The sequence below is a fragment of the Salvelinus fontinalis genome, chromosome 13, assembly GCF_029448725.1.
Source record: "Salvelinus fontinalis isolate EN_2023a chromosome 13, ASM2944872v1, whole genome shotgun sequence".
Lineage (NCBI taxonomy): Eukaryota > Metazoa > Chordata > Actinopteri > Salmoniformes > Salmonidae > Salvelinus > Salvelinus fontinalis.
This window is the reverse complement of record NC_074677.1, coordinates 48,445,788-48,465,181: the sequence shown is the minus strand read 5'-3', so window position 1 is coordinate 48,465,181 and position 19,394 is coordinate 48,445,788. Positions and strand designations below refer to the sequence as shown.

Genomic DNA, 19,394 nt, shown 5'->3' with positions numbered 1-19,394 from the left:
ACCAATAAAAGTGGAGCTCTGTCACTTTTATTACAACTGATGTGCATTTTTCACATTATACTGGTATTGTACTGTACATCCACATCCTACTTCCCTATGTCCTCACTGTGGAGCCTAACATAGCTGTACCAGACAATATAATACTTTATGATATGGCAACAATCCATACAATTAATACAGAACTGAAATCACACATGGACTCTTGCGAACACACACACACACACACACACACACACACACACACACACACACACACACACACACACACACACACACACACACACACACACACACACACACACACACACACACACACACACACACACACACACACACACACACACACACACACACACACACACACACACACACACACACACACACTATCCCTTCCAGAAATCCATATCATCCTCATATTTTGAGGCACTTTTGTGTCAGTTGGGTGGATTCCAAAGAGTCTCAGAATGATATCCAAGCTTCTATTTCCATCTCCATAAAAATGCAATGGCAGCCTAAATGACTGAGGAGATTTATGAGGAATCCAAGCAGCCGTAGTTCAGTTAAATTGGCTCTTGTTGTTCTACGGGTATCAAAACTGGTGCTGTTATTGAGAGTGAGTGCAGTGCAGGCCCGTGAATCAGGCCCTGTTAGTTTGCACTGACACCCACCCTATAGTCTGTGACTGACTGACATAGGAAACACATCAATCTATACTGAACAAAAATATAAACGCAACATGCAACAATTTCAAAGATTTTACTGAGTTACAGCTCATATAAGGAAATTAGTAATTTGAAATACCATTATTATGCCCTAATTTATGGATTGCACATGACTAGGCATGGGTGCAGCCTTGGGTGGGCCTTGGAGGGCGTAGGCCCACCCACTTGGGAGCCAGGCCCACCGACCTGCGAGCCAGGTCCAGCCAATCAGAATACATTTTTCCCCACAAAAGGGCTTTATTACAGACATACATCCTGGGCTCTTTTGTTTCAGCTCATGAAACACCGGACCAACACTTTACATGTTGCGTTGATATTTTTGTTCAGTATACTTGGCTGCAGTGGACAGTTAAGAAATCAGGTCCTGTCAATGTGCTGATGGATAGGGTCTAACACCATGGTCTTTATTTACGTGACTCCTCTGCTCTGCTGTGGTTGGCTGGCTGCATGATGCTCCTGGAAATGTGATTTTAAAGCCTCTTCTATCCGCTTTTTAGGATTTGCAGTATAGCGGATCACATCCATTTGAGTCTCGCCACGCTTAAGCTATCAGCAGCCCAATGGGATGCCCCTAACACAGACAGCCCTCCCCTTTTCACTCTGACATCATTTAGACTGGCGTAATACTCCCCGGATACCTTTCAAACACCTAAATCCATCTGCTAAGTGTCTTACCGTCGAAACGTCTGAACTGCTGGTTTAAGTTAATGAAATGTCCTAGTGTAAAAAAGATGAGACAGACGTTGCATCTCTGTCCTTGCAGCCTAACAGGCTATTTCACGGATTACCTGCTCACTCTGAAAATGATCAGGTAATTGGAGATAACACCACTCCAGTCTCCAGATAGTAGCATGTCAATGCTAATATTAAGTTGGCATAATAATTGGGCTTCAGATTGTCAAGGCACATTTAGGACTTCATAGCATCCAAGTTGTATTTTCTAATGCACATGAGAAAATGTAACCAAATGGAGACTTGGGAGAATAGGACTTTTTTATAAATCCATTTGATGTGAAAAACAGCTCATAGACATTGATGATGTTTGAACGGTGTGAGGAAGGGACAAGATTATAGTTCCTGTGTGGTTGATAGGCATCAAAGTGAAGGCTAAAGACAGTGTCTTTTTGTTGCTTAATTCATGCGGCCACAGCAAGCATACAACACCCTGTCTAAAATCCAATAGTTAAATCCAATAGCATAATAAAAGCATTGTAAATGTGAAGGGGGAAGGGGGCACTTAAACCCAGTATTTATAGGGTAACAGGCCATGGAGTTGCCATGGTAATTATAAAGCATTTCAATGCTGTTGATATACTAATGAGTGTCCATTTCATTAGGGTTGGATCCAATAGGCCACCTGCTCTCTCCATTCACTGGCTTGTTTTCAGAAGAGGCCTTGTTCACTGCTACTTTACAAATGGTTAAAAGAAAAGCAGCCTAATTGCACAGGGCACACTGTAATTTAACTCATTCAGTGTATGTTGATTTGAACGTTTTGATGGATGGTGAAATGACCTTTCCAAGAACTGATTACAGATATACCACTAGCGCAGGGTATTCATAAAGGACATCGTTCTAAATAACCACTATACAATTAGGATGTAGCATTCCTACAATAAGGAGGTGTTGATCAGTGCATGTGTTTATTGATTGTTATGTCTCTGGAGTCTACATAAAGCCCTTCGCCACTGTCATCCTGTTGTATGGTTTGCTTTCTAACTTGACATTATACAAGCTTACAAAAGCGAAGGTAATACATAAGTGAATCTAGTTTGGCAGCATGCTCTGTAACCACCCATATACAGTAGACTTCATAGGGAATAAAGAAGTTGGTGAAGCTGGAGGGGGAGGCAGCAGCGACTGAGAAATCATGGGCTGTCAGAACCGTGTCTGTCTAAGCTTTAGGAATCCAGGAAGCTAATGCTGTTTGATGTATTAACCATGAGGGAGGGGGCAGTGTGAGTGTGTGTATGTGTCCATGTTCATACTTGTGTGTATGTGGGTACTGTGTGTGCATGCGTGCGTGCGGTCGTGCGTGTGCTTGTGCTTGTGCGTGTACAAGTAAAGGGAGGGGAGCTGATACTGTTTGATGTATTAATCATGCATTTGTGTGATTGAGAGGCTCTGTGTTGGGTTGGTTGGGCACTGAATACATCTTCAATCAATGTCTTATTTGGGTCCCTTTGCGTAAACACTTAGCATTATTCAGTGTGAAATAAACATGGCTTATTTGTGAGCAGCATAGAATGAGACAGGTGTGGGTGTGCGTGGGTGGGTGGGTACATAGGTCCGTATGTGTGGGGGTGTGTGTGTGTCCATCACTTGTCAGCTTGTCAGTTCTGTATTCATTTTATGGACAACAGCCTCATTGACAGACTTACAGTTGTGTTTTCTGATGCAGCCATGTTTTGATGTGTAATTTATGGGCTAGTTATTGGGAGACACGTATAGAATGAAAATACATATTAGTGTTAACTCTAGAGCTCTGATCAATTATTTAAAAGAATGGAGGGGCAACAGCCATTCATCCTATTCTGCATATCACTTTCCACTATCTCTTACAGTACATCCCCCCGGATCATATTCGTTATCTCATGCTATATTATCCTGTGTGATGACAAAAACGGTAACCCTGCAGGCCTAGGTGCACAATAGGTAGCAATTACAGCCAGCTACTGAAAGCCAATTATTTGTGTTGCTGCGTTGCTTTGCCACCTACAACAGCAAAGGCAATATTGCTATGCTCCCATTATAATAAGCATGCAGAGAATAGAGGATGCTCTTTTTTGAAGTCTTTGCCCACCTTAGCTAATAGTTTAAAGGCTTCAGTCTAAGGAATTCCCACTGTTTAACAGTAAATCAATGTTGTAGCCTGTGGGTTACAGGGACGTGTTTATAGTTTGGCACTTTAATTCACTGTAAAGGAATTGGATTTATGAGCGCTGTGATAACTTGTACCTCTAGAGACCCTAATGTATCCAACGTTGTTCATTAAAAGTTAAAGTAAAACTTGACATGCTGGTTATATCAACTTCAACGTGATATCAAATCAAAATCAAATTGTATTGGTCACGTGCACCGAATACAACAGGTGTAGACCTTACAGTGAAATGCTTACTTACAAGTCCTTAACCAATAATGCAGTTTTTAGAAAATAGAGTTAAGAAAATATTTACTAAATAAGCTAAAGTTAAAAAAGTAACACAATAAAATAACATTTACGAGGCTATATACAGGGGGTACCGGTACCAAGTCAATGTGCGGAGGTACAAGTTAGTTGAGGTCATTTATACATGTAGGTAGGGGTAAAGAGACAATGCGTAGATAATAAGTAGCAGCTAGCAGCAGTGCGTGGGGTTGTTCATATGCAGTGAACTTGGATAACAACCTTTCCCTCTTATAAAACAGTATGTTTTGACATTTCTACATTGGCTTTGTCTTATGATTACTCCTGTAAACTACAACCCTTATACACCATAGACAGTACAACATGTTTTAACATCTCAGGACTACAGTCCATACCCTGTCCTACTTGACCCTACTAACCACTCACTAAATCCACAGTGATGAAATTAGCTTCTCACGCAAGCAGTAGTCTGAACATCAGACACTCAAGTTGTTCCTGAAGCATCAGCAGTGTTTTTCTAACAGGAGATGACAGAATGGCCCTCAGTAATTATAGGGTTCATCGTTCTTGTCCTCTGATGACCAGAATTTGACACGATGAGCCATGAATATGTCACATAGGTTTCAAATGAGCTGTGAAGGGACATTGGGATATAATATTTTTGCCAGATATTGTGCTTAGGGACTTCCACCATGGCCCAGTGTTATTAGTTCAGCCATCATTTAATCAGATCTGTCATCAATCTTATGCTGGATCTGTTTCAACAATAACACATTATCCGACAGCCTAGCCTGGGCACTGTTATTAGTTATTGTATCCAACTCAATACTACTCTCTTTAAGACATACTGTGTTTCATTTTTAAGACCATAGCAATGCTCTCAGCAATCTTTTTGTGGCCAGATGATAAACAGTTGGCGTGTTGGTGTGAGTTTATTTAACATACTCTGGGCACATCACTAGAGAAAAAAATGTGATTTATGTTTTAGAGAGAGATATTCAAAATCCTGTCTTAATTACCAAGCCCTCATCAGAGCTTTACTGTACCCTGCAAACACGACCGCGAGTGAGCACTTCTCCAAACTTTTCACCCCAACATCCATTCCCACTTAATTGGAAATGCTGGATCAGTGCATTCTGATTACAAGGCTTCATTGGATAGTTTGTTTATTGTTTATGACAGTGATTTTCAACCGTTGACCTGTGTTTTTCCTCACAAAACCTCTTCTTCTATGATGGGGCCTAGCACCCCTTCCCCCAACAGCCAGCTCTGTCCCTATCGATCACTAATCAGCTTTTAATTCATTAAGTGGAGAAAGTTGCAGATTCATCAGCCTGGTATCTATCTGAGCCTGGCCTCTTTACAGCGTGCAGGATTAACACTAGTGATGTGCGGGTTGACTCATAACCCACAGTCCCCGCGGTTATATCCACGGGGCGGGCGGGTTTAGTGTCATGAAATATTGTGTTGGTGAAAGAAGGGTGGGTGGCGGCGGATTGATAATGAGAAAACAATACCTTAAAAAAGACATACATGTATAATTCTTGTGCAATTTATATCTATAGGCTACATTTAAGGTTTTTCTTTCATTATCTTAGGCTATCTGGCATTAGTGTGTCAGCCTGAGATTCAGGGCCTAACTGTTCGTGCTCCAAATATCCTACACATCCAACCGCCAAATGCTTTTGGGAACGGGCAGAAAAAGTTAACGTCGATCCAAAAAGGACAATGTCGGAATTTAATTCAATAAAAGAAAAGCTGTGAAATGGAGAGTTAAAAATAACGAGAAGGGAGGGACAGAAAAGTCATGTTTGGGAAAGATTTGGTGAAGTGGTAAAAGAGGATGTCAGTGCCGGCTTTGTTATGTGTGATGATTGTGAGGCGCTATACACATTCGACAGTCACAAGATGGGGACTTGAAATAGGCCTGTGGCACGTCACGGGAACTGTAGCCTACTGTTCAGATGGGTTCAACGGAAACTGAAATCTGGACAATGACAAAAGGTCTATATTCTCTCACATAGACTTAATTTGAACTCCTGCAGAATTAAGCAATTCTTGCTTAATTTCATGCTTAATATGCTGAACTGAAATCTTATCAAAACATGTCGTTTTTAGAGCTTTCTATTTCCTTACAACCAGTCAAACTAAGGTCATAAATATTTTTCTCCCCAGTCACTAAACATCTTTGCGCCACGAAAGATGACAGAGAACTTTACTGATGTCAACTAGATTGAAGCATTTATTTGATCGATTTATGACATTATTCTGCTGAGCAAGGGTTTATGTAGTCTTCTAGGGCAACATACTGTATGATGACAGAAGAGAAGCTGCATGTATCTAATTATAGACAAGTTGACTAACAAATAGCCTACCAAAATGTTGGAAATTATAAGCAGAAACATATCTAAATCAGGCAAAAGAAAATCATGCACCCTCTGTCAAACAAATCATTACGCGGCCTGTGACTGTAGCCAACAGCTCATTGTGTCTTTGCGAGTTAGGGTCGGGTGCGGGCCTCAGATTTTCCCTTTATCATATATAGTTGGGGGTTGCGGATGGGTTGGGATGTTTGCAATTGCGGTCGGATGTGGGTGAACAAACAGCTAAGCCTCACACCACTAATAAACACTGCTACAGTATGTATGTACCACTGGATCATCTGGACTGTTTGTTTGCTAGGCTTTGATGCTTCTCAGCCTTTGATACCTTTAGGTTTTTTTCCGACTACATTCTATCTAGCCTGCCAAGCAATGTGATTGAGAGGCAATAGAGGACACACAGCACATCTGGCTAGCTCAGATAGAATAATCTCTTGATCTGATGATTTTTGGTATGTCGTTTTTTTTCTGACTCGTTTCACAGTGTTAGGGCCCTGCTGAATCCCCTGGTCTGCTGAGATAGATCAATGGAGGGAACATGTCCCACTGCTTTGGCAGTGGCAGGGTGCTTGTAGCCAGAGATGAAAAAGGCAGCTCCGGATCTAATTAAGCATGATTTTTTAATGTCATCAGTTCCTTGATTTGATAAGATGAAGGGACACATGGAAAACCCGTCAAGTTGTTTCCAACGGATTACTTAGAGCGCAGGAGTGAGATGCAGATGCATTTCCAAGATCCCCTTCCTCATAAAATGACTTGTCAATCAGAACTTCCATCTCCTATGTAGGCTAACAAATGAAGACGATCACCAAGGATGTGAGAAGCTATTAATAGACATTCCGGAAAAAAGACTAAGAAGGGAAAAAAAGGAAGAGGAAGCCCAGAAAAAAGTTTTAAGCATGCTTGAAGGCTTTGTCATCTCACTTCACAACCCCATTATGTTCCACTTCTTTTAAGCAATTGGAGCTCCATGCATGCCTCCCAGCCCGATAGTGCAGGAATAGAGATATTCACCCTGAAAGAGAGAACTTTGAGGGGGACTAAGGTACCCACTAGGGAGTGGATATTGCGGATTAATTTCTCTGGTGTCTGGCTTTCTCCATCTCTCCTCTCCTCCACACCCTCTTTCTGGCCTGATTGACAAAGCCTTGTGTGACTTTATTTCATATTCTACAGGGAGGTTTTTAACATTTCTCGTTGCTTGGAATGGGTGAGGTATTGTAAATGATGACAATTACTGTCATTTTCTCATTATGTTAATGTAGACAGCATTTTCTCATCTTCTGTAAAAGCCTACCTTGTTTGTCAATAAAACAAAAGGAGTGGAGATTGAATGAGACCCACTACCTCTTTATTTGTACACAGTATAGTTTAATATAGAAAAAACACAGGAAGCCTCATATGCCCAAGGGAGAGGCAGAGACAACAGGAGTGGGAGAGAGAGAGTGAGGTTAGGAATAAGACACTCAGCTCCGCTAAGGTTTGAATGAAGTGCTCCAAATGGGTTGTGAAGGCAAACATATACAATTCATAGTGCTGGTATGCTTTTACCTTTTCAAGTTGCAGAGATCTATGCTGCCCTTTGTTATCATTCAGTGTTGAGGAATACATACACTGCTGTTGGAAGTAGAACTTTTCCCCATTGAATCACAGTTTGTGCCTTTTGGATGTTATGAAATGGGTTTTCTGCCCATCTTAAAGGAAATGGCAGATGTCTCCGTGGCCTTGTGATATGAAAAATTCAATTTAAAAGGATGAGAGAAAGAATTGTGCACGGCCTATTTTCATTCTCCCACACCGAGAGATATGAGAATGATGTTTTATTGTGAGGGGGGAAATTATGCCAATCGTACTGCAGAGAAATTCCTTCATAATTCAATTCAATTTCCTCTAAATCCCAATGGCAAGCTACTCTGCCAAAGATAGGGAGAGTGACAGAGAGACAGAAAAGGATGGATAGAGGAAGATGGAGGGAGAGAGAGCAGTGCGGAGAGAGATTGAGACTGAGACAACGGGGAGAGTATGGTGGGAGAGTAGGATTTTTCCAGGGAGGTAGAGAGAATTGCAGGGAGCATTGAACAGACAGCAGAGAAAGAGAGAGAAACGGGGATAGAAATGGGTAATGGTCTAGCTAGGACAATCAGAGCCAAGGTAGAGATTTTAGAAGGAAGTGGGGGTAAATGGGCTCGTAACAACTACCAATTCCAGTAAGAGGAGTTTAGCAATTGACCTCTTTTCTAACTGATCAAAGTCAGATGCTTTACTGCAAGGCTAGTTCTAGTACGGGAGATGCCTCTTGTGATCTATTTTGGTTCACAGTATGTTTAAGGGAGTCCAGGATTTTTCTTGAAAGTTAATCTGGAGATTCATTACATAATCATTTGACATAGTTTTGCCAAGATCAATTCAATCCTAGCGTAACAAAATGCAATGCATGTGTGTCTGTAACACTCTATCCAATACTGTCGTATAGGTTTATAGCAGTATAAACAGTGCCTTGTTCAACTCAAGCTCTGGCGTTAGTTCGAGTCCCTGTATGTTTTGTAAACTCTTGACAGTTTGTTAGCCGCCCTGCATGTAAATCCTAGCAGCATTCCCAGTTAGTTACAGTGTGTTGTGAGTACGCTGTGGCTCTGGCAGTCTGGGCGTGTACGCGGGGATCAATGAGCCGCGTTCTCTGAAGGCGTGGAGGAGAGCACAGGAAAGATGAGCTGCACGAACAAATATGACAATGAAGGAGTGCACCTCTGAAGAGATGCAGCAAGCATAAAATCATATAAAGTGAAGCAGAAGTGAAAGAATTGCATTCAGATGTGTTTTTATTTTTTAGATTTCACTCCCGTCTTCTCTGTTGCTGACCGAACCCCCTCTTGTTTTCTCTCTTGCTCTCTCTCCCTTTCTCCCTTTCTCTATCATATAGTTGTTTTTGTATTGTAGGTGCAATAGCTTGGAGGCAAGTAGTGTGGGACTGGAGTCTTCAAAACTGCAGACTTATCAAAGAGACACAGCTACCAGAAAACTAGAGGACGAGAGACAGAGGGGGAGAGAGGGAGGGGGACAGGGGCAAGAGGCAGGGACAAGAGGGAGCCACTATACGGGGGTCAACATGAATTAGGGTAGAGGGAGATGAGACTAGATAGGATGGAGAACAGAGGATAAGGATGAAGGAGGAGAAAACATTATTTTTTATAAAGAAGGGGATAGAGACAGAGAGGAGAGAGCGAGCACATAGATGGCTAGATTAACAAACCCTTATATATTGCCATTTGGTGAGTTATATTCATGTGTATTCATGCTCTTCACTGTCTCTGAGACTACCTTACTCTCCATGGGAAAACCTTTCTATACCCAGGAAATCATGCACTTAACAATGAGTGCAGTGGCCTTGAAATGCCATAATGTTGTCACAGTGAAGCCCTGCCTTATTGTAGCCAGCATCAGCCAGTGTGAATGTAGCTGCCACTAATGACAAATCTCACTGTTCACACCGTTTCAAATGGCAGGATGCAGGAGTAATGGTGTGAATGAATCACTCACAGACAACAAAAACGCTCTCCCACCGGCCTCAACAGGCCCATGCTGAACTGAGAATGTCTCTCCTTCCATTAGAGCAACACTTCTCACCAGACCACACCTACTGTGAGAAGAACAGCCAGCTCCATCAGCCAGCTACAGGGCATCATTTACGCTCTACTGTGCCAGGCCAGACGAATCCTCAGTCTGGGCCTCAAACTCTCTGATTCAGACAAATCCCATCTGTATATTCTTTTGCACTCATATCATGATCAAACCATGTGACATTGAGCAAGGAACGATCATTCTATGTGACACTGATCAGATTGATTAGATATTCACATTTACATACAGTCCTCTCTGATTTTCACCCCCAGCTCTAAGTCTTTCTGAGTTTCCAGCCTCCAGTCCTCTAGAATCTCCTCCAAGTTGCCTCTAGCCCCAAGCGTTGATCCCGACTACCAGCCTGATTCCCCCTATTCTGCTCCACCCCCCTCTCTGTCTCCTCTTTGTACCCCCTCCAGGCCTGGTGGAGTAGTTGTGTTCAGACTAAAAGGGGGAATCTTATTTCCCATCTGCGTAGCCCCAGCCTCTCGGCCTCCCAGCCTACCAAAATGCTGACTCTGTAGCTATGCCTGGAGGAGCAGTTTAAGCAAGAATCCATATTTAAACAACTAAATGCCCCCTTACATTTAAATAGTAATGTGTCTGCCTTGGAGACCTTTAATCACAGTCTGAGAGTTCTCCTTGAGAATACCATTACCTCGGTTCGTCCTAGTAAAGCAAACCAGGAAAGAGGGGATGTCCTAAGGACATTAGATGACATTCCGATTAGGTCCCATTAAGTCTTGGCCAGACGTTATCCCACTGACGTTCTGAGAACGTTTTGATGTCAATTAGACAATGTTGCAAAAAGGTTCCTATTTGGTACCTACAGGACGTTATCTGTGGGACATTCGATGACCACAAGGGGACGTTGCATGATGGTCCCAAGGGAACATTCTCTGGGGAACCTTTTTCTAGTTACCTGTACGTTTCCAGGTTGTCACTGAGGACCATGTCATTACCTTTTTAGGTCGGTCTCAGGACTTTAATTTTACTAGTCTTCAGGCTGTTGCGTGAATGTCCCAAAGGAACGTCCCTGCAAACAAAATTTGCTGTTAAGATGTCCCTAGAACGTCACAACATGGTCACCTAAAGTAGTTAGGACGTTATGTTATGGTTGGCAGGGGAGGCAGGTAGCCTAGTGGTTAGAGCGTTGGGCCAGTAACCGATAGGTTGCTAGATTGAATCCCCAAGCTATCAATGTAAAAATCTGTTGTTCTGCCCTTGAACAACCCACTGTTCCTAGGCCGTCATTGTAAATAAGAATTTGTTCTTAACTGGCTTGCCTGGTTAAATAAATAAAAAATAAATGGTCCCCTGGAGCTTTTGTCTAGTTCCGGGATCATTTTTAGGATGCCAGGGGACCATGACACAACATTCCGAGTATGTCCTAAAAACATTATTGGGGACATCTCCGGGACAAACCGGGAACTAGACAAAACCTGCAAGGGACCATGACACAACATCCCAAGAACATTCTAAAAACATTATTGGAGACATCTCCGGGACAAACCGGGAACTAGACAAAACCTGCAGGGGACCATGACACAACATTCTGACCACATTAGGCAACAATTTTGTGACGCTCCAGGGACGTCCTAACAATACATTTTTGTTTGCAGGGTAGGACATCACGTAATGGTCCCAAGGGAATGTTCTCTGGTGGACCTTTGTGTAGTTCCCTGTCATTTACCAGGACGTCGTTAAGAAGCATGTTAGGACGTTTGTAAGAGGTTCTCAAGACATTTGTTTTACCAGTCGTCAAAACGTCACATTATGGTCCTTATTTCAAATCAAATAATGTAATTAAGGGAGGAAACACATGAAAGATTATGCCCTAAGACACACTCACAAACACACACAAACACAGTGAGAGAGAAATTTTAGAAGTAGTAAACATCTCATTCAGTAAGACTTAAATTGATGGATATAGCTCACTAACTTTTCCCGTGCAAATGTTAACGATGGGCTTTTTGTATGGCCATGACCATTTGCACTGGGGCATGTGGGAGGAGGAAGTTTACACACAGCATATGTTGGCCAGCACTTCAGAACACAGATAGGATGTACTGATTGGGAGTGAAATAAAGAAAGAAAGGAAGACAGAATGAATGAAAACGGAGAAGAGAGAGTAAATTAAGAATTGCTAGATTATAAATGATTGATAATAACAAAACCATTGTGGCAGCATTAGTGGTCTGGTAGGCCTGATTAACAACCCAGTGTTGATGGTAATGTATGCTCTAAAAGCTGGTTCCTGTACAGCATACGTGCTAAAATGACTGTCCAAATGCTTCCAATCCCTGCTAAAATGGATCTGTTTAGTTTGCCTGAAAGAAGAGGGGAGGATGGAGAAGGGGAGAGTGGAGTACAGACCTGGGTTATTGATCTCCACCACAGACTCTTAGCAGCACAGAATAGGCAATAAGGCATTTTCTGCTGTATCAGTGGTTTCCTCAGTTTTACGAGGGGTGTGCGTGGGCAAGGGATTGTGCTTGTGTGTGTGCCATGAGAAGTCATCTTTCCATTGTTGAAGATGGCAACTGGCCATTTCGTAAACTTATCTCTGTAAGAGGGAGATTCCCCCTGCAGTCAACTCCATTACAGCTAATAGAGTTGAGTCTATGCTTTATATAGGACATGGTCTTCTGTCGTTTATCATTATGCTCCTCTATTAAGAAGGTTTCTGTTAGACTTTTATGTTGATGGAGCTCTATTCTGTTTTCAGCTCCCCCATCGCAGAGTGACATTCTCCACAGCCAATCCGGTGCAGGATCTGCAGGATGCATCTCAGCACAGTTACTATGACAGTGGCCTGGAGGAATCCGAGACGCCCAGCAGTAAGTCATCATCAGGCCCCCGCATCGGGCCACTGACCCTGCCTGAGGACCACTACGAGAGGACCACCCCGGATGGCAGCATCGGGGAAATGGAGCACCCTGAAAACGGTACGATCCTGAATTCTCTGTGAGTTGCAGTGTGTGTGTTGTATCTAATAGTAGTTTGTAGTCTGGTGTTTTGTGTTTGTAAAGTGTTTTGTGTTTGTAAAGTGTTTTGTGTTTGTAAACTGAGCGGTTCATGGTTGTGAACTAAGGCGGGGATTTGTTTGGGCTATTTGTGTGTTTTTTAGAGGGTAGACATGTGCAGACAGTGTTAGTGACACATCAAATCAAATCAAAATCGAATTGTATTAGTCACATGCGCCGAATACAACAGGTGTAGATCTTACCGTGAAATGCTGACTTACGAGCCCTTAACCAACAATGCAGTTTAAAAATAAATAGCAAAAGCGAGACTATATACAGGGGGGTACCGGTACAGAGTCAATGTGCAGGGGTAATTGAGGTAATATGTACATGTAGGTAGAGTTATTAAAGTGACTATGCATAGATGATAACAACAGAGAGTAGCAGCGGTGTAAAGAGGGGGGCAATACAAATAGTCTGGGTAGCTATTTGATTAGATGTTCAGGAGTCTTATGGCTTGGGGTAGAAGCTGTTTAGGAACCTCTTGGACCTAGACTTGGCGCTCCGGTACCGCTTGCCGTGCGGTAGCAGAGAGAACAGTCTATGACTAGGGTGGCTGGAGTCTTTGACAATTTTTAGGGCCTTCCTCTGACACCGCCTGGTATAGAGGTCCTGGGTGGACCTCTATACCATGGCATTGGACTAGTTGCATCACTGCCATACCAGGCAGTGATGCAACTAGTCAGGATGCTCTCAATGGTGCAGCTGTATAACCTTTTGAGGATCTGAGGACCCATGCCAAATCTTTTCAGTCTCCTGAGGGGGAATAGGTTTTGTCGTGCACTTTTCACGACTGTCTTGGTTTGCTTGGACAATGTTAGTTTGTTGGTGATGTGGAAACCAAGGAAATTGAAGCTCTCAACCTGCTCCACTACAGCCCCGTCGCTGAGAATGTGGGTGTGATAGATCCTCTTTTTCCTGTAGTCCTTAATCGTCTCCTTTGTCATGATCACGTTGAGGGAGAGGTTGTTGTCCTGGCACCACATGGCCAGGTCTCTGACCTCCTCCCTATAGGCTGTCTTGTCATTGTCGGTGATCAGGCCTACCACTGTCGTGTCATCGGCAAACTTAATAATGGTGATGGAGTTGTGCCTGGCCATGCAGTCATGAGTGAACAGGGAGCACCGGAGGGGACTGAGCACGCACTTCTGAGGGGCCCCTGTTTCGAGGATCAGCATGGCGGATGTGTTGTTTCCTACCCTTACCACCTGGGGGCAGACCGTCAGGAAGTCCAGGATCCAGTTGCAGAGGGAGGTTTTTAGTCCCACCTTATTGATTGATGCGCTTTTAGGGCACTATGGTGTTAAACGCTGAGCTGTAGTCCATGAATAGCATTCTCACATAGGTGTTACTTTTGTCCATGTGGGAAAGGGCAGTGTGAGGTGCAATAGAGATTGCATCATCTGTGGATCTCTTTGGGCTGTATGTAAATTGGAGTGGGTCTAGGGTTTCTGGGATGATGGTGTTGATGTGAGCAGGGTAGGAGCAGGGTTTGTTTGCAGGGTAGGACATCACGTAACGGTCCGAAGGGAATGTTCTCTGGTGGACCTTTGTGTCTTCCTCTGATTTTTCATCCAAAGGGTCCCAGAGATATCATGTAGTGTCATTTTGTTAGATAAAATATTTTTTTTAGATCCAAAAAAGTCCGTATATCGATTTGAGTAATCCACTCGTTCAACTTGCAGAGAAAGGAATCCGAGAATCTACCCCTAAACTTTGTTTCAACAAGTCAAAATACATTTGTATTTACTCCTCAGACACCCTAAAATGTAATTAAAATATAATATATCTTTCGGAAAGAAGTAAGTTCAATAGGAAACCGATTTTAGCAGGTGCGCAACTTCATCATGGAGCGCGAAGACACTGATTTTCAATACTGTGTCCTCATACAAAAACTCTTATTTCATATTTGTTTTTTACAAGCATGAAACTTTGAACACAGACTGCTGACACCCTGGGAGCTATTTTACATTATGAGCTTTCTCTTGCATTTTTCAAAAAAAAAGAATCCGGTTGGTTTTTCTTTGGATTTTCTCCTATTGTGTTATATTCTCCTACATTATTTTAACATTTCTACAAACTTCAAAGTGTTTTCTTTCCAATGGTACCAACAATATGCATATCCTGGCTTCAGGTCCTGAGCGACAGGCAGTTTGCTTTGGGCACGTCATTCAGGCGGAAATGGAGAAAAGGGGGCCTGATCCCATGAAGTATTAAAGGTCTTACTTACATCTGCTGCGAAGAGCGTGATCACACAGTCTTCCAGAACAGCTGGTGATCTCATGCATGTTTCAGTGTTATTTGCCTCGAAGCGAGCATTGAAGTAGTTTAGCTCGTCTGGTAGTCTCGTGTCACTGGGAAGCTCTCGGCTGTACTTCCATTTGTAGTCTGTAATGGTTTGCAAGCCCTGCCACATCCGACGAGCGTCAGAGCCGGTGTAGTACGATTCGATTTTAGTCCTGTATTAACGCTTTGCCTGTTTGATGGTTCATCGGAGGGCATAGCGAGATTTCTTATAAGCTTCCAGGTTGGAGTCCCGCTCCTTGAAAGCGGCAGCCCTAGCCTTTAGGTCAGTGCGGATGTTGCCTGTAATCCATGGCCTCTGTTTGGGGTATGTACTAGAGGTCGACCGATTAATCGGAATGGCTGATTAATTAGGGCCGATTTCAAGTTTTCATAACAATCGGAAATCGGTATTTTTGGGCGCCGATTCGCCGATTTTTTTGAATATTTTTTTGACACCTTTATTTAATCTTTATTTAACTAGGCAAGTCAGTTAACTTCTTGTCAATATGGGGGCGATGTTTCCCCATTGGAAAAAATAGTGCCCAAATTAAACTGCCTCGTACTCAATTCTTGCTCGTACAATATGCATATTATTATTACTATTGGATAGAAAACACTCTCTAGTTTCTAAAACCGTTTGAATTATGTCTGTGAGTGAAACAGAACTGGACTTAAATCAATTTTCCTATGAGGATTTGAAAATGCTGAAATCTGCTCGCTGTTCCCAGAACAGTTTATTAATTTGCCTGTCCTCTATTGGTTGAGATGCACTGCATACGCCTTCCCCTGGGTGTCAGCGAATAGAGGCACTTGAAATGGAGTCTCTAGGCAGATCTGAAAGTTTATAAATTGTTTGGAAACGAGGTGTCCCCTCTTTTGACTCTTCGCTCTGACGCAGGGAGGATCTTGGCATGTCGTGCTAGAAGCTCCTGTTTTAGCTCTTAGATATATCCGGCTCTGTTTTTATTCGATATAGGTGTTAAAGACATCATAATCTTGTTATTTTGAACCGAATTATATCAATTTATGTCAGTATATTGCGATTTTCGGGTATTTATTTTCGTGGCGTTGTAGGAAGTTGGGTATCTCTGGCCCACATTGCTAATGTTTACTGCTAATTGCAACGTTGAAGACGACGTTCTCCAACCTAGCAACGATTCTTTTGGACAAAGGACACCTTTCCCAAGATTCTGATGAGAGTTCATCAAAAAGTAAGAACTATTTATGCTGATAATTCGTTGTTCTGTTGAAAAAAGTCAAATGCATAAGCCGCCATTACTTGCAGTGCAGCCTTGCTTTATCGCACGCTGTATTTTGAAGTAACGTTATTTTAAAAAATGTAACCCAGCGATTGCATTAAGAACTAATTTGTCTTTCAATTGCTGTCCAACCTGTATTTTTTTAGTCAAGTTTATGAATAGTTTTCGATTAGAATAGGTGCCTCTCCAAGATGGCGCCGGACAGATTGCTTGAGGTTTTGGACACTATTCTCATTGTATAAGCACGATTTATATATATATATATGCACATTTTTGAACAAACTCTATATGCATTGTGTAATATGATGTTATAGGACTGTCATCTGAAGAATTCTGAGAAGGTTAGTGAAAAAATGTATATATTTTGGTGGTTTGTACGTTATCGCTATTTTTGCCTTGAATCAATGCTGTTGTGATGTTTGCTATTGTGGTAAGCTAATATAACGCTATATTGAGTTTTCACTGTAAAACACTTAGAAAATCTGAAATATTGTCTGGATTCACAAGATCTGTGTCTTTCATCTGCTGTACACTGTGTATTTTTAAGAAATGTTTTATGATGAGTAATTAGCTAATACACGATGGTCTCTGTAGTTATTCTAGTCGCTAGTTATTCTAGGCTGCAATGGTAAACTATGATTTATACCTGAAATATGCACATTTTTCTAACAAAACATATGCTATACAATAAATATGTTATCAGACTGTCATCTGATGAAGTTGTTTCTTGGTTAGTGGCTATTTATATCTTTATTTGGTCGAATTTGTGATAGCTACTGATGGAGTAAAAAAATGGTGGAGTAAAGAAGTGGTGTCTTTTGCTAACGTGGTTAGCTAATAGATTTACATATTGTGTCTTCCCTGTAAAACTTTTTAAAAATCAGAAATGATGGCTGAATTCACAAGATGTGTATCTTTCATTTGGTGTCTTGGACTTGTAATTTCATGAACATTTTATTATATGATATCCCTGTGGCTTTAGGCTAGGCTATGCTAGTCAGCTTTTTTGATGGGGGTGCTCCCGGATCCGGGTTTGTGAGGCGTTAGAGGTTTTAAGAACACATTCTTATCTTCAATGACGGCCTAGGAACGTTCTACCTCGTTCAGGGGCAGAACGACAGATTTTTAACCTTGTCAGCTCGGGGATCCAATCTTGCAACCTTACAGTTAACTAGTCCAATGCTCTAACACCTGATTACATTGCACTCCACGAGGAGCCTGCCTGTTACGCGAATGCAGTAAGCTAAGGTAAGTTGCTAGCTATCATTAAACTTATCTTATAAAAAACAATCAATCAATGACTGTCATTGCTCCAATGTGTACTTAACCATAAACATCAATGCCTTTCTTAAAATCAATACACAAGTATATATTTTTAAACCTGCATATTTAGCTAAAATAAATCCAGGTTAGCAGGCAATATTAACCAGATGAAATTGTGTCATTTCTCTTGCGTTCATTGCACGCAGAGTCAGGGTATATACAGTTTGGGCCGCCTGGCTCTTTGCGAACTAATTTGCCAGAATTTTACGTAATAATGACATAACATTGAAGGTTGTGCAATATAACAGGAATATTTAGACTCATGGATGCCACCCGTTAGATAAAATACGGAACGGAATAAACGTTTTGTTTTCGAGGTGATAGTTTCCGGATTAGTCTAAGGTATATGGTTTAGAGAGAAATAGTCGACGCGTTATAATTCCTGTAATAACTTGCGGCTGAACTTGAAAGGGGTTCCTTCGTTATTTTACCGTTCATGTATTCCATAGAGAATGCCTTAATCTACTTCAAATAAGGTCTGTGTTTCGCGGAGGAGTAGACTGACAGGGGACCATGCAGACAAGCTCTGCTTTCTGCACTACAACCTAAAACTTTGTTTTATCATATGTTCTCATGTTATTTGAGACTAAATTGATTTTATTTATTTATTATATTAAGTTAAAATAAAAGTGTTCATTGTTCATTCAGTATTGTTGCAATTGTCATTATTACAAAAATGTGTTTGTGTGATTATGATATATATATATATGTATATATATATATATAAATACATACTTTACGATTAATCGGTATCGGCTTTTTTGTCCTCCAATAATCGGTATCGGTGATGGCGTTAAATTCATAATCGGTCGACCTCTAGTATGTACGTACGGTCACTGTGGGGATAACGTCATCGATACACTTATTGATGAAGCCAATGACTTATGTGGTGTACTCCTCAATGCCATCGGAGAAATCCCGGAACATATTCCAGTCTGTGCTAGCAAAACAGTAGTTTAGCATCTGCTTCATCTGACCACTTTTTTTATTGATCGGGTCACTGGTGCTTCCTGCTTTTATTTTTGCTTGTAAGCAGGAATCAGGAGGATAGAATTATGGTCAGATTTGCCAAATGGAGGGCGAAGGAGAGCTTTGTATGTGTTTCTGTGTGTGAAGTAAAGGTGATCCAGAGTTTTTCCCTCTGTTTGCACATTTAACAGGCTGATAGAAATTTGGTAAGACAGATTTAAGTTTCCCTGCATTAAAGTCCCCGGCCACTAGGCGCTCCACCTCTGGGTGAGCATTTTCCTTTTTGCTCATGGCGGAATACAGCTCATTGAGTGCGGTCTTAGTGCCAGCTTCAGTCTGTGGTGGTATGTAGACAGCTATGATAAAAACAGATGAAAACTCTCTAGGTAGATAGTGTGGTCTACAGCTTATCAAGAGACACTCTACCTCAGGAGAGCAAAACCTTGAGACTTCCTTAGATATCATGCACCAGTTGTTGTTTACAAAAGTACATAGTCCACAGCCCCTTGTCTTACCAGACGCCACTGTTCTATCCTGCCGATACAGCATATAACCAGCCAGCTGGATGTTGATAATGTCGTCATTCAGCCACAACTCTGTGAAGCATAAGATATTACAGTTTTTAATGTCCCTTTGGTAGTTTAATCTACCGCGTAGGTCATTGATTTTATTTTCCAAAGATG

General features: G+C 41.8%; 1 protein-coding gene across 3 annotated transcripts in view; it reads left to right on the top strand.

The window, feature by feature from the left end:
* Positions 1-19,394, top strand: part of LOC129868832 (protocadherin-1-like) — a 97,252-nt gene that overhangs the window by 62,234 nt on the left and 15,624 nt on the right. For 2 of the 3 annotated variants that reach the window (XM_055943111.1, XM_055943110.1), the window contains exon 4: positions 12,577-12,796. In XM_055943111.1, coding sequence (XP_055799086.1) covers positions 12,577-12,796 — 220 coding nt within the window. Of the gene's footprint in view, positions 1-12,576; positions 12,816-19,394 lie in introns of all 3 variants that reach the window. The other variant, XM_055943112.1, reaches the window with a different exon arrangement.